This window comes from Mus musculus, chromosome 9, assembly GCF_000001635.26.
Source record: "Mus musculus strain C57BL/6J chromosome 9, GRCm38.p6 C57BL/6J".
NCBI classification, from domain to species: Eukaryota; Metazoa; Chordata; class Mammalia; order Rodentia; family Muridae; genus Mus; species Mus musculus.
The window spans coordinates 102,194,396-102,209,076 of record NC_000075.6 but is presented as its reverse complement, the minus strand read 5'-3'; the positions used below and the strand labels follow the sequence as shown (position 1 = coordinate 102,209,076).

Sequence of the window (14,681 nt, the reverse complement as noted above, 5' to 3'; positions counted from 1 at the left end):
ACTCTATAGGAGTTACTTCCATGACCTTTGAGGCCTCACCACACCCTGCAAGGAAAATAGTATTTTGCATGTGATGAGACTGAAACTCAGAAAGTTGTCTGTGGTCACAAGACTACAGCTGGCAGAGGTGAGGCCTCTTGCCCCTAGCCACTTGTCAGTCTTCCGGACTCTGTGTTCTTATGGCCACACTGGTGGTCTGGTTTTCTTGGCATATGCCAGGCTACTTGTTCTAGGGATTTGTCCCTGGGTCTGGAATGGTCTCCCCACCTGGCTGGTAGGCGTCATTCAAATTTCAGAAGCCCTTCCCAGCCACCTGACTTACCACTAGCTTGTTTTTCCATGTGCTTTCTCACAGCATGTTACTTTGTTGCATAACTTTCCATAGAAAAATTTAAAAAATCTTTCTATGATTTAAAAGATTTTAAAAATCTTCAGAGAAGCACCTGAAAAAAATGTTCAACATCCTTAATCATCAGGGAAATGCAAATCAAAACAACCCTGAGATTCCACCTCACACCAGTCAGAATGGCTAAGATAAAAAATTCAGGTGACAGCAGATGCTGGCGAGGATGTGGAGAAAGAGGAACACTCCTCCATTGTTGGTGGGATTGCAAGCTTGTACAACCACTCTGGAAATCAGTCTGGCGGTTCCTCAGAAAATTGGACATAGTACTACCAGAGGATCCTGCAATACCTCTCCTGGTCATATATCCAGAAGATGTCCCAACCGGTAAGAAGGACACATGCTCCACTATGTTCATAGCAGCCTTATTTATAATAGCCAGAAGCTGGAAAGAACCCAGATGTCCCTCAACAGAGGAATGGATACAGAAAATGTGGTACATTTACACAATGGAGTACTACTCAGCTATTAAAAAGAATGAATTTATGAAATTCCTAGGCAAATGGATGGACCTGGAGGGCATCATCCTGAGTAAGGTAACCCAATCACAAAGGAACTCACACAATATGTACTCACTGATAAGTGGATATTAGCCCAGAAACTTAGGATACTCAAGATATAAGATACAATTTGCTAAACGCATGAAACTCAAGAAGAATGAAGACCAAAGTGTGGATACTTTGCCCCTTCTTAGAATTGGGAACAAAACACCCATGGAAGGAGTTGCAGAGACAAAGTTTGAAGCTGTGACGAAAGGATGGACCATCTAGAGACTGCCTTATCCAGGGATCCACCCCATAATCAGCCTCCAAACGCTGACACTATTGCATACACTAGCAAGATTTTGCTGAAAGGACCAAGATAGAGCTCTCTCTTGTGAGACTATGCCGGGGCCTAGCAAACACAGAAGTGGATGCTCACAGTCAGCTATTTGATGGATCACAGGGCCCCCAATGGAGGAGCTAGAGAAAGTATCCAAGGAGCTAAAGGGATCTGCAACCCTATAGGTGGAACAACAATATGAACTAACCAGTACCCCGGAGCTCTTGACTCTAGCTGCATATGTATCAAAAGATGGCCTAGTCGGCCATCACTGGAAAGAGAGGCCCATTGGATTTGCAAACTTTATATGCCCCAGTACAGGGGAACGCCAGGGCCAAAATGGGGGAGTGGGTGGGTAGGGGAGTAGGGGGGAGGGTATGGAGGGTATGGGGGACTTTTGGGATAGCATTGGAAATGTAAATGAGGAAAATACCTAATAAAAATATTTTTTTAAAAAAGAAAGATTAAAAAAAAACAACAACAATGACAAAAAACCCATAACTATTCATCCCAGGTAGGACACCAATAACAGACCTAAAACAATTTCACTCAGTCGGTTCCTGCTTGGTGAACTAATAAATTTACAGACGTTACTTATAAGAAAATGAACAAAAAGTTCCGGGAGAGTGAGTGACCCCATAGCAGCTATGTCATTAAAAGTCCCCATCACCAAGGATGGTGACTCAGCAAAGCCATACCTCTGGAGCTCTGTGCAGCTTGCAGGCAGTTCCCTGTGAGAGTCTCCTCCCCCCCCCCCCAGGAGTCCGTTCCTGCTTATATAACTTTGGGAAGGGGCCTCAAGAGCCTTGTAACTTTCTGTAGCTTCCGGAGCTCCAAGCTTCCTTTGCATCCTGGGTCTTAGGAGCTTTACTCTTCCCTCCAGGAGGGAGTGTTTCAATTTAGAAGAAGGAGTGACGCAGGCACTTTCGTATTTGTCCCGTTTGTTCACTGGCTGCTTCGCTGTGTTACAATAGAAGGCCTGCAGATGTGTCTTTTCTGCTGGGTCACCAGTACCTCAGGCAGGGTTTGGAGAATGAGTGAATTCTTCTGTCTTATCAATCTTGGTTTAAGAAATGAGTGCACTGAGCTGGGCAAGGGAGTGGTTAGAACAGCTAGAATCTTGTCCCGTTAACAGAGGCAGAAAAGTTGGTTTGAAGAATTGAGTGTGCATGTGTATATATATGAGTAAGTGGTCATGTGAATGTATAAGCATGTTGGTGTCCGTGTGTGTGTGTGTGTGTGTGTGTGTGTGTGTGCGCGCAGGTTGTGAGGAAGCCGGTGGCCAAGATCAGGTGTTTTGAGACATTGTCTATCATTAAAGCTGGGATCTCATCTTTTCAGCTAGACCAGTGAGCTGGCCAACGAGCCCCAAAGACCTGCCTGTCTCTGCCTCCCTAGCTCTGGGTTAGGCATATCTGACTTTTTTCTATAAATACTGGGGACCCAAACTCAGACACTCAGGGTGTGCAACAAGCATGTTAACAACTGAGCCATTTCCCAAGCCCAAATTTCAGAAGAGGCGAGCCTTCACTTGTAAGCCTTTAAACATGGTTTGTGGAGGTTGTAGCATCTGGGTGGTTAATGAGAACTCTGGGAGAGGAGGAGGGCATTATAACTCTCCAAAGAAGGGCTAACTATCAAATACTTCTAGACCTCCTCATGCTTTCTGCTTGGGGTCGTCTTCACAGGCAGTGTGGAAATGGCCCAGGACTCTTAACTTCATCATTGACTAATAAATATCACTGCTTAGTCCGCTCATCAACCTCATTTATTAAAACCAACTAAATTCTAGAAGGAAATGTAGAAGGAAAGGTGGGAAGAACTCAGGACAGTGGCCTTGAAAGGGAAGAGTTTCATACACACATGAGTTTTGATGTACTTTCACACACACACACACACACACACACACACACACTGGCCTAATAGCAAATAGTCAATATTCATCGTTCAAGTGTCTGTAGATACCTGGGAGTCCCTCCAGAGCCACAGGCCAGCTCTGAGTTCCAGTAAGCAGGTCCGGGGAACTCAGAGCTTGCAAGCACCTAAGGGTGTCATCTCCATTCATCAAAGTCCAAGTCTGAAAGCCTGAGCAAGTATTTTCTAATGGGTGCCATTGTTTCCTTTATTATGCTTATCTCAAGGACAGATGGGCCATTTGCATCAGTAATAGTGCCCTTTGAAAGACAATTACTAGTCTGTGTGATGTGCAAGGTGGATTGTTTCTTCACCCTATTATTTAGCGCTGTGGTCTTTCATGGTAAGGACCAGTGGCCAAGAAGGCAGAACACAGTAGGGCCCAACTCATTGCCACTGGCTTCCAGAACCTTTTAAAATAATTCTTTTCATTGTTTGAGGTTATAATAAGATTATGTCATTTCCTTCTTAGAAACCTTCCTGTGTACTTTTCCCTCTTGTTCCCTTTCAAATTCATGCCCTCTTTTCTTGAATTGTGGGTCTGCTCAGTCTCTCAAGTATCCAGTATTACTTATATGTACATGTATTTCCATTAGGCATCATCTAACCAATTGGTATGCTCTTCCACAGGGACGGCTATTTCTCTGGCCCTCAGCCTTTCTTAGTTGAGTGTAGTTCTTTGTGTAGGGTTGTGGCTTTATAAGCTTTCCCTCTTCTACGTTAGTGTCACTATTGGTGTCTTCCTTGTTCAAGTCATGTTTAGGCGGACATGCTGGTGAGACTCGATGTAATTTCTGATATTTCTGGGAGACATGATATCCAAAGAAACTCCCTGTTCTGGCTCTTGCAGCTTTTCTGCTTCCTCTCCCACAGTGACCACTGAATGTTGGGTGCTGGAGTTGGGTTGTATCTATGCCAGTTGGACTCCACCATTCTACATGTTGATTGATTGTGGTTTTCTGTAATGGTCTCCCTCTGTTGTAAGAGAAGTTTTCTTAATGAAGGGTGAGGACTACACTTCTCTGTGGGTATGAAGATAAATATTTAGAGTGTAGTTAGGGATTATGCTGGTTTAAGAAGGTAGTAGTTGCAGACTCTCCTCCAAGACCCATGACTTCATTTGCCCTGGGTAGTTGGCTAGGTTTCCAGTACCAGGCCTATTTTCCCCTAGCTGACCAGGGCTATCAGTTCGATTAGAATGCTGTTGGTTTCTGCCAAAGTATGGATAACACTACTGAACCCTTAGGGTCTTCATGCCATGCTGGTCATTGCTGTGATTCCTAGGTTTTATACATGTGTGAGACTGTTGGTTGCTGTAATGGTTGCCCTCTGTTGTAAGAGAAGTTTTCTGAATGAAGGGTGAGGACTACACTTCTCTGTGGGTATAAAGATAAAGATTTAGAGTGTAGTTCTGGATTATGCTGGTTTAGTAAGGTAGTAGTTCTTTGGTAGCTTTTATAGCACATCCTGGTACCAGGAAATCTAAGATTTTTTGAGGGCTGGGCACTAGGAGTACAGTGAGGTGCTCAACACTGTTCCAGCCCTTCATAGGGATGACTGTGGAGGAGATGGATTCGTGCTTTAGAAGATCATAGGGTTAGAAGAGTTAAAAGAGTGACTGGGGGAGTCACCGGGAGTGAAGAGAAGAGTCAATGGCGGAGAAGGGAAAGGAAGAGAACGCTGGATAGAGGCATCACAAAGGAGAGAAGAGAAGAAAGATTTAGTAGCTAGTCCCCTGTGATTGGCACAAAGGACACCAATGGAGAAAGAAGAGCACAAAGTTCTTCCTAGGCATATAGAATTTGTCACTGTGTGGACATGATGCTGCAGAGAGCAAGGTGAGTTACAGGTATCGGTAGGTAGTGTCCAGCAAACAGCCTGTTACATAAGCAGTAGGGAGCTGTAAAATTGGTGATGTACTCCACAGCAACCGAATCCTTGCATGTGGGTAAGGTTATCTAGGATACAAAATGAGACAAGCGTCCTAGACATTCCCGGGTAAAACCCTGTTGCATGGCAGTGGTGTGACGCTCCATGCGTAGAACGACGGTGCTTGTCGAAATGAACTAACAAATTAGTCAAAGCATAATCTCCTGTCCTCAAGGAGCTCACAGCTTAGTAGCAGACTCCAAAGTCACAAACACACAGCAATTAAAGAGTGGTTGGAAAGAGTGTAGTTACCAAATGTTAAACTGTGTGGAATAAACTCACCCAAGCGGGAAGCATTCTGAAAACTGATCATCCAGACTTAAGCCTGGGACATCATCGTGGAGTAAGTGCGGCCTGAGGCTCCTTGCTCAGTCCCAGCATGCATCTGACCTGTGTGCAACTCTTATAGAATACCCTTAGACTGTCCACTTGTTAAAAGATTGGTATCCCTTTTGAATGGAGCCCGGCCCTGTCTGCCATTTTTTGGCTCTGTGTGGTAGATGGTTTTGGAGAAGGCAAAGGTGTTAGGGTCTGTCAGAACTTCAGCAACACCTGCAGCCTCTCTAGACACTGCCTTTGCGTCCATTTTGACCATCATTTGTTCATCCAAAACAAGACAGATTGAAGGGATAGCTGACACTTGGTTCAGAATAGTGTTGCTTAGACTTCTGCTTGCAACACCATTTGCCTTAGAAAAGTTTACGCAACCCTGGGTACATAGGCCTAGAGTACCAAGAAGCAAGCGTGGGTTCTGGGCCTAGATGTGAAAGGAAGTGCTCTTGAATCAAGTCCTTGACATCTCTTGTCTTATCTGTCGCCCCTGTTTTGTGACAGAACAACAGCAGTGGTGATGATAAACCAAACAGAAACGAGGCAGGCCATGAAAACCTCTTCCTTGGTGCAGTAGCTCTGGGAAAGCCAGAGCGAGGCCATTTGGGAGAAATAGCACCTGTAAGAATGGCTAACCTAGCTAGGTGAACATGGTTGTCCTAAAGATACCCTGACTGGCCTCCAGGGTGGAAATCCCATCTTGGGATGAGGTTCTGAAGCCAAGAGTCTCACCCTGTCTTTTCAATGCTTTTAGGTATTCCTCAGGTCTCTAGTGTCAGTGTCTCTTTTCACCTGAATCCTCTCTAGATGATGCCTTTGGCGCCATTATAACATCTTTGTCCATCCAGAAAAAAGATAGACTTAAGGAATAGTTGCCACTTGGATCAGAATAGAGTTTCTTGGACTTCTGCTCACAACACTGTTTGCCCTAGAGAAGTTTACATAACCCTGGTTACAAAGGCCTAAAAATTAGGTTTGCAAACCAAACTTACTGATAGTGAATCACAAAAAGTTTATTTAAGGTAACTCTTTGTCATTTATACCATCTTAGCATTTATGTGAGACAAATGTATACTATTTATTAAAGACAAATTTGCACACAAATGAGATGGGTATACTTGCATATTTTATAGATAAAGAATTAACTCTTGACTAAATCCTGGATGCTGCAGGTCATGCAGCATCTTCCATAGTTCAAGGCTATCAGTATTTTGCATTTAGGATTGCATCCGTGCTGAGAACACTGGTTTGCTTAAATTCGGAGTACCAAATTCCTGATGTAAGTTTAGGGTCATTTCATAAGTTGTAGTAAATTCTGCTCCAATCACAAGACCAAGTTCACTTAACTATTTTTTAAAAAATGAAACTCAAATCAGCAACTCAGATAGCAGTTTTAAAAATTAAATATCCTAACGCATTAGAATCCAAAGATATACTGAGGAGTGACGGTAGGAAAATATTGTCTTTGTTTTCTGTAATTAAACCATCACCCTTTAATTAATGCAGTGCATAACACTCTCACATACAATAAAAACACTGTTTGGAGAATATCATTGGCTCAAATCTGCACCGAGGTGTTTCAATTCGTTGGCCTCGGGTGGTCTGACATGTGCAGAATGAAGTGTGCATATTGTGTGTACAAAATCAAAGCAGCTGACAAGCCATGTGCCACAGTATGTTGAGCTTTGCCAGAGACACTTTGGATCCATTACATGTTGATTTTGTGTTAATTTTGGTCCTTGTGTACCTAGAAATTTTAACTATTAATGTGGTGTGTGTGTGTGTGTGTGTGTGTGTGTGTGTGTGTGAGAGAGAGAGAGAGAGAGAGAGAGAGAGAGAGAGAGAGAGAGAGAGAGAGAGAGAGAGAGTCATTACATTCAGAATGGTGATCCATCCATTGTATAAGAAGCTGAACTATGGAAGGATTAAGGAGTGGTAAGGCATTCTGGGTATGCGGTGAACAGAGACACGACACGGGCTGCTATGGGTATGGTATTTATGAATCACAGACCAAGTTCACATTATTGAAGAGTTAAGGTATCAGTTGTAAAAGAGAATGAAGTTTGTTTTCAGCAGTAGTGATGTATTTATTCATATCCTATAGATATACTCATGTGAGGCATATAATTAAATTACTTTAGTACATTTTTTGAGTTTGTGATCACCACAGTCTCATGTCAGAACATTGCCATCAAGCCAGAAAAGAAGATTCTGAATACTCGTTTGCAGTTATTCCCCAGTTGACTCCCCAGGCCCAGCAAAAATACTTTCCTGTTTGCTCATTTGTTTACTCGGCTCTATAATATATAATATGGCCTTTTGAAGCACATAGCTGCCTTCACTTGACAGAATGTTTTTGGGATTCACCCCTGTTCTAATATGTATCAGGTTTTTAAAACAATTTATTTATTATTATATGTAAGTACACTGTAGCCGTCTTCAGACACACCAGAAGTGAGCATCAGATCTCATTACGGATGGTTGTGAGGCACCATGTAGTTGCTGGGATTTGAACTCAGGACCTTTGGAAGAGCAGTCAGTGCTCTTACCCTCTGAGCCATCTCACCATGCCATGTATCAGCTCTTTACTCCAGTAGTGTTCCCAATTCTATGCCATTGTGTGGAAACATTGTACTTTGTCTATGCATTTGCCACTTGATGGATATTAGCAAAGGTCTTCAGTCACATTAAAGAATTAAATTAAGAGACCCAGGGAGAGGGATGGGCATAAAGAGGTGAAATGGGAAGCAAGCTCCACAAATAGGATTTCTAAAAATGGTTAGTGAGAAATTTGATCTGGAGGAATGGCTTTTCCTTCCATCATGGCTGGGCAGAGCTCCCCGAGTTCCCTGTCAGAAGATCCGGGGAAGGCTTGCTAAGTGAGGTCCTCAGAGGCATTGTTACTTCTGAAGGTGATGATAGCCTGAGCGACTAACTATGGACATTTGAGATATTTTTGAAAATATTATTTATTTAATGCCTATAAATGAGTACACTGCCACTGTCTTCATGCACCTCAGAAGAGGGCACCGGATCCCATTACAGATGGTTGTGAGCTACCATGTGGCTCCTTGGAATTGAACTCAGGACACCCTGGAAGAGCAATCAGTGCTCTTAACCACTGAGCCATCTCCCCAGCCTGTCCCCCTTCCCCAGTCTGATGTTATACGTGAAAAATCTATCTTGGAATGTTCCTCTAAGTAGAATTGCCAAGTGAAAGGCTGTGAGTGACTGTGATTGCTGACAAGTAAAACCAAGAGTACTTTTGAAATAATACCAACTTGCCCTCCATCTATCAGTATATCAGAATTTTTTTTCTTAAAAATTTATTTTTAGGTTATGTGTTTGCCTGCACATATGTATGTGCGCCACATGTGTGTCAGTGCACAAGGGGGGGGGGGGGAAGAGGGCATCACATTTTCTAGAACCAGAGTTATGGATGGTCTGTGAGCAGCCATGTTGGTTCTGGGAATTGAGTCCTGATTTTCTGCCAGAGTAGTAAGGGCTCTTAACTGTTGAGCAATCTCTCTTGCCTGAGTATCATAATTTTTATCTCCAATATCATTGCAAATGTAATATCTTCAAACATTTATTCTTTTTTTAAAAGAAAAATAATATACTTTTATTTTATTTGTTTGTTTGTTTGTTTATTTATTTATTTATTTATTTATTTATTTATTCAATGTGAGTACACTGTAGCTGTCTTCAGACACTCCAGAAGAGGGCATCAGATTTCATTACAGATGGTTGTGAGGCACCATGTAGTTGCTGGGATTTGAACTCAGGACCTTTGGAAGAGCAGTCAGCACTCTTAACCGCTGAGCCATCTCACCAGCCTCCAAACATTTATTCTTTAACCAACACCAACAGAAGGCTCAACACTGATTTTGCTTTCCACTGATTTAAGTTTAGGTTAACACTGTCAGTGCCGAGAGAAGCAACTGCAACAAATTAAACAAGATGTTGACAGTTTCCACTACCTGGTATCTTCTCAGCCACTTCCTAACCAAAACTTGGCACTGTATCTCTTTAATGCCAATCTGGTAAGCCAACCATGGTGCTTTACTGCTGTTCAGTGGGAAGAGAGAAAAAAACGTGAAAAAACACAGGAGGGGCTCAGAAGTGGAGACTGAGAAGTCACCACTGAAGAGAGACATTTTGTAAATCTGTCCTTGGGCAGTACAGGTTCATGGTAATAAAAAGTGGTCCTGGAAAGGAAATTGAGTATCTATCTTTTCAGGCAGACTACCCAAGGTCCATGGAAACCTCAGGCTTCATAAAGGGACAGCAAAGGGAAGTCAACATTTCCAAGGATCCTAGGTTCTCAAAAATTGTGTGAAAAGATGTTCAGGAGGCACATGGACCCTTGGGTCTGGTCTACTCATGGTCAACGAGAGTCTCCCCTAAATATTTCTCCTTCTCTGCAGGTCTCTCCCCTTCCCCTCTCTCTCACCTGAATGCCACTGATCTCCAATCGTTCCTCCCTCCAGCCTGTTCCCTATTTGAGGTAGCTTCCAAACACTGAACTTCGATCCCCTGTGAGTTTCCTCTCTAGATCTCATCCATGTCTTCTGGAGTCAGGTTGCAACCCTCACCCTGTCCTGCCTTCCCTTCTTTTACCTCTGCCACTTCTACCATTTCTTTGAACGTCTTCATCCCTGGATGACACCAGCTCGCTTTTTCCTACCTCAGAGCTTTTGTGTTAGTGTGCCCTAGGGCACAGATACCCTGTCCATTTCTGTTCCTAGGATATACAGCCTTCCCCAAGCCAACACCTCTCCATCCACTTGGAGACCCTCTGGGAGACTTTCCTGCATTCATATACATCCTCTTTCTTGGCACCTCATAACCTCTTATTAATTAGCACAATCGTACTTACTTAGTTCTTTTGATAATGCGCTAATTTCTGTTCCTGTTTCTCCGTCCTAAGCTTCTTACTGCTGTCTTCCCGGTGGCTAATGGAATGCATGGCATAAAGCTGGCGTTCAGAAACATTTTCCATTGATGAATGAGTAACGCTTTGCAATAAAGCTAAGAGACTGATACCATGTATCATCAACAAATAACAATGTTTGTCCCTCCCTGCTGGGAATGCCAGCCCATCCTAGTCTGTCTCCATGATCCAAAATCTTCTCTTTCTTTCAGGCTCTCCCCATCATAATTGCTACTTATCCCAGAAGGCATTTGTCTCTCCTCTAGCCCTGTCTTCTCTTTTCTGTTCCCCACCCCCACGGCAGCAGCTGACAGGAGAAGAATGGAAATTAATGTCTGAATCTGTAGTTGTAGTCTCCTTTCCCCTCAAACCACAGGGAGCTATTTTCCTTTCTCTCCACTTCTTTCTACTCTTTCCTTTTGAATATACAGCTCTGTCCTCTCTAATTTGATCTGATTGCTCCCTCAGGAGCTGTCATGGAATCAATTAGATCTGTAGAATTTTACAACTTGAGGTCACCCAGTGTGAGTCCTCATTTTACAGATGAGAAAACTGAGGCCCAGAGAGGTTAATGTCTGAAACGATTACCTCTGTTGGGCCTTACCGTGCTAATCAGTGTCATTGGCGAAGATGAATGTTCTCAATACCCCAGCTCTGCTGAGGAAATCCTTACTCTGTTTATCACAGGATGTTCAGTGGTAATGGCCTTGGCACTCAGGTGAGCCTGCTTGGTTGGACTTCCTTTCCCGATCAGAGCTGCATTAGTGTTGGGTGGCCGGAGGCTCTGGATGTGAGCAAATCTCTGCTCTGAATGGGGTCACGTGCTTCACCTGGGCCTCAACCGTGGTGGGGGGCAGCGTTTATGTGGAGACTCTGCTAGAACAATGGATGGTGAGGCCTGCTGGGTTTAACCAATTGCAGAACACTAAAAGAAAGCCACCCTTTCTTCCAAAGTCATGTCAGGACAGCAGGGGAAAATGTTTCAGAATGGCACTGGGAAGGGAAGGAGGCCTGAAAGCCATCTGAAATGCTGTCAGCAGCTTCTCCCTCATCTATTTGTTTTCTGGTTTCCAAAACCCAGCCAAGCAGAACCAAACTTCTAGAAACGCATTTAAATAGAACATAAAACAGTCTTTAAGAAGGGGGGAAAAAAAACGAGGGCCCCTCTACATCCAGAGATCAATAAGAAATTAAGCAAAGCCCAGGTGAGGCTTGACAGTGTGAATTTATACTGCACATGAGCTATGGAGCAGAGCTGGTGGCCCTGACACTGGAGGTGAGAACAGGCATGTATTTTCATGTGTGCACAATGTCTGTTCTGATGCTGTGCGCAGATACTAAGTGTCTCTTATATCTATGGTTCTTTAGGGGCTCACCAACCACTGGTGGTATGGGATGCTTCAGTGTCAGTGTGTCTAAATTCGTACAGATGGAGAAAGGATAGAACAAGGGCCTGGATGGGGCGTGCTGTCCAGTCTGGGTCGTATGAGCTGGAAGCTCTACAGCTTTTCAGAGTTGCCTTTACTCCAGTGATATCCAGAAAGGCATCCTAGGTCAAATGCGCAGCATCCGGATGGAGCTCGGCGGTGGAAGCCACTTGCAACTTTGGCAATGTTTGAGTCTTGGCTTTACAAGTTGAGCAAGAAGAGGTGCTGGTTGCCGTAAGAGTGATTGCAACAAGTTGGGGGCGTGGCTCAGTTAGCCCAGTGCTTGCTTAGCATGCAGAAAGGCCAGAGTTTGACCTCCAGCACTACATAAACCTTGGTGAGAGGTCCTGTAATACCTTTGGGGAGGTAGCAGCAAGAGTAGCTACATAGCAAGTTCAAGATCAGTCTAAGCACTGAGAGAGGAGGGGGTGGTGGTGTAATCACATAACAGATGGGGTGTTGGTTTCCTTATGGGAGGGCTGAGACTTTATCTAGGCAGCAAATCAAGATGAACCTTTGGTCCTCAAGGGTTTCTGGAAGGAACTCGCCAAAGACTCTGGCTGGGGCAGGAATTGGTACTCTGGAGGAGGGCTAAGAGAGCCCAGTAAGCCTGGATGTGTAGGTCAGCTTTGTAGATGTGATCCTTTTGTCCCCTCACCCTTGACACTATGTGTCTCCTTTTGTAGCCCAAAGGGGGAAAAGACTCCTTCCTTTAGCAACTTCCTTGTTGCAAAAATTGCCATCTAAAGTTATAGGCTTTTCTTTTTTAAAGATTTATTTATTTATTATAGGTAAGTACACCGTAGCTGTCTTCAGACACTCCAGAAGAGGGAGTCAGATCTTAGTACGGATGGTTGTGAGCCACCATGTGGTTGCTGGGATTTGAACTCAGGACCTCTGGAAGAGCAGTCAGTGCTCTTAACTGCTGAGCCATCTCTCCAGCCCAAGTTGTAGGCTTTTCAAAGCACTGTCCTTCCCATATGCCTCCTCTTATAGCCATGCACATGGAGAATTGGCCCGATGTCTTATTAGCCAAGAACTGGAGATAAGCGAACTGAGTTGCGGGACTCGTGACGGGTGTGAGGTAAACAGTGGTTCCTCATTCTCCCTCTGATGCTTAAAGATTCTGAAATATGAATTCTCTTTTCCAATATGAATCTCAGTCATCTCTCCCAGAGTAAGCAGTGGCCCTTCCTTTCTAAGTAACATTGCTCCTGCATCACATCTCAGCTTGAACTTTTCACAATACCGAGCTGAGTTAACTTCATTAAGAATATCTCTTAGCAGCCTCCATACATTTTTGCAGTCCAGCTCTTTCAAAGAGATTTTTGTTTTAAAACAAAAGGTTCTGAGAATCTTAAGTTTATTGAGAAACAAACAAAAACCCAAACCCAAACCAAATAAGCACTTCTCTTCACGTGCTTTACAGAGGAATATAGATGAGTTTTGTCACAATAAAGATATTAGGCTGATAGATGGAGATCTCCGTTGTAGAGTCTGCTTATAACTGGATCTCTAACTCATAGAATAGAAGCTGTTGGCAATGAAGAGTATGGTGTCTGCTGTCAGTGAGGCTCAAGGAAGGATAGCCACAGCATGAGATTTCCAAGTCTGATGAGTGCATGCCTTCTCTAATTAAATGTGTTGTATTTGGTGCACGGTTGAGAACTGTGACTCTGAATATCAGGAGATCTTTGAAGTGCAGACATGGTTATACGAGCTCATTTGCTAAGTGGGAGCGTGGGACTGGTGAGTTCTTGAAGTCCCTCCAAGCCACTGAGATTCCCTTCTGTGTTGACCATTGTCTTAACACTCTCTCCTTTCTGATTTTGCATGTGTGTGCCTGTGGCCTACTTGGGACAGTGGGAAGAAGTCAGTGGCTATGATGAAAACCTGAACACCATCCGTACTTACCAAGTGTGCAACGTCTTCGAACCCAACCAGAACAACTGGCTGCTTACCACCTTTATCAACAGAAGGGGCGCCCATCGCATCTATACAGAGATGCGCTTCACTGTGAGGGACTGCAGCAGCCTTCCAAATGTCCCAGGCTCCTGCAAGGAGACCTTCAACTTGTACTACTATGAGACTGACTCTGTGATTGCCACCAAGAAGTCAGCCTTCTGGTCTGAAGCCCCCTACCTCAAAGTGGACACCATTGCTGCAGATGAGAGCTTCTCCCAGGTGGATTTTGGGGGAAGGTTGATGAAAGTCAACACGGAAGTCAGGAGCTTTGGGCCTCTTACTAGGAACGGTTTTTACCTCGCTTTCCAGGATTATGGAGCCTGTATGTCTCTCCTTTCTGTCCGTGTCTTCTTCAAAAAGTGTCCCAGCATCGTGCAGAATTTTGCAGTGTTCCCAGAAACCATGACAGGAGCAGAGAGCACATCTCTGGTGATTGCTCGGGGCACATGCATCCCAAATGCGGAAGAAGTGGATGTGCCCATAAAACTCTACTGCAACGGAGATGGAGAGTGGATGGTGCCCATTGGGCGCTGTACCTGTAAGCCTGGCTATGAGCCTGAGAACAGCGTGGCCTGCAAGGGTAAGCTTGGGGCTCCCTGAGTGTCTGCCTCCATCTCACTGGGGGAGATACAAGGTCGTAACTTTCCTACTTCTAGTTCTGGGTCACTCGGGAGAAGAGAGAGCCTACTAGGTTATTATAAACCCCAAAAGAACCTCTGTCCCGAACACCCGCCATGACTGATGATTTTCCAATTAGGACCAACTGTCTGTATGCATGTGTAGAGAAAGGGATGAGAAAAATTCTGAATAGTGACAAATTATTCACTAGTCACTTGTTTATATTTACTTTGGGAACACATTCTCACTCTCTTACACACACCCACACACACACACACACACACTATGCATCTTCCATCAGCCTCAAGCTCTGGGGGGCATGGAGTATTTTGGGTTGTCA

At 44.1% G+C, this 14,681-nt stretch overlaps 1 protein-coding gene across 2 annotated transcripts in view; it reads left to right on the top strand.

Moving 5' to 3' along the window:
• Ephb1 (Eph receptor B1) overlaps positions 1-14,681 on the top strand; it is a 432,566-nt gene that overhangs the window by 145,617 nt on the left and 272,268 nt on the right. For both annotated transcript variants that reach the window (NM_001168296.1, NM_173447.3), the window contains exon 3: positions 13,622-14,303. In NM_001168296.1, the coding sequence (NP_001161768.1) occupies positions 13,622-14,303 (682 nt within the window). The remainder of the gene's footprint in view (positions 1-13,621; positions 14,304-14,681) is intronic.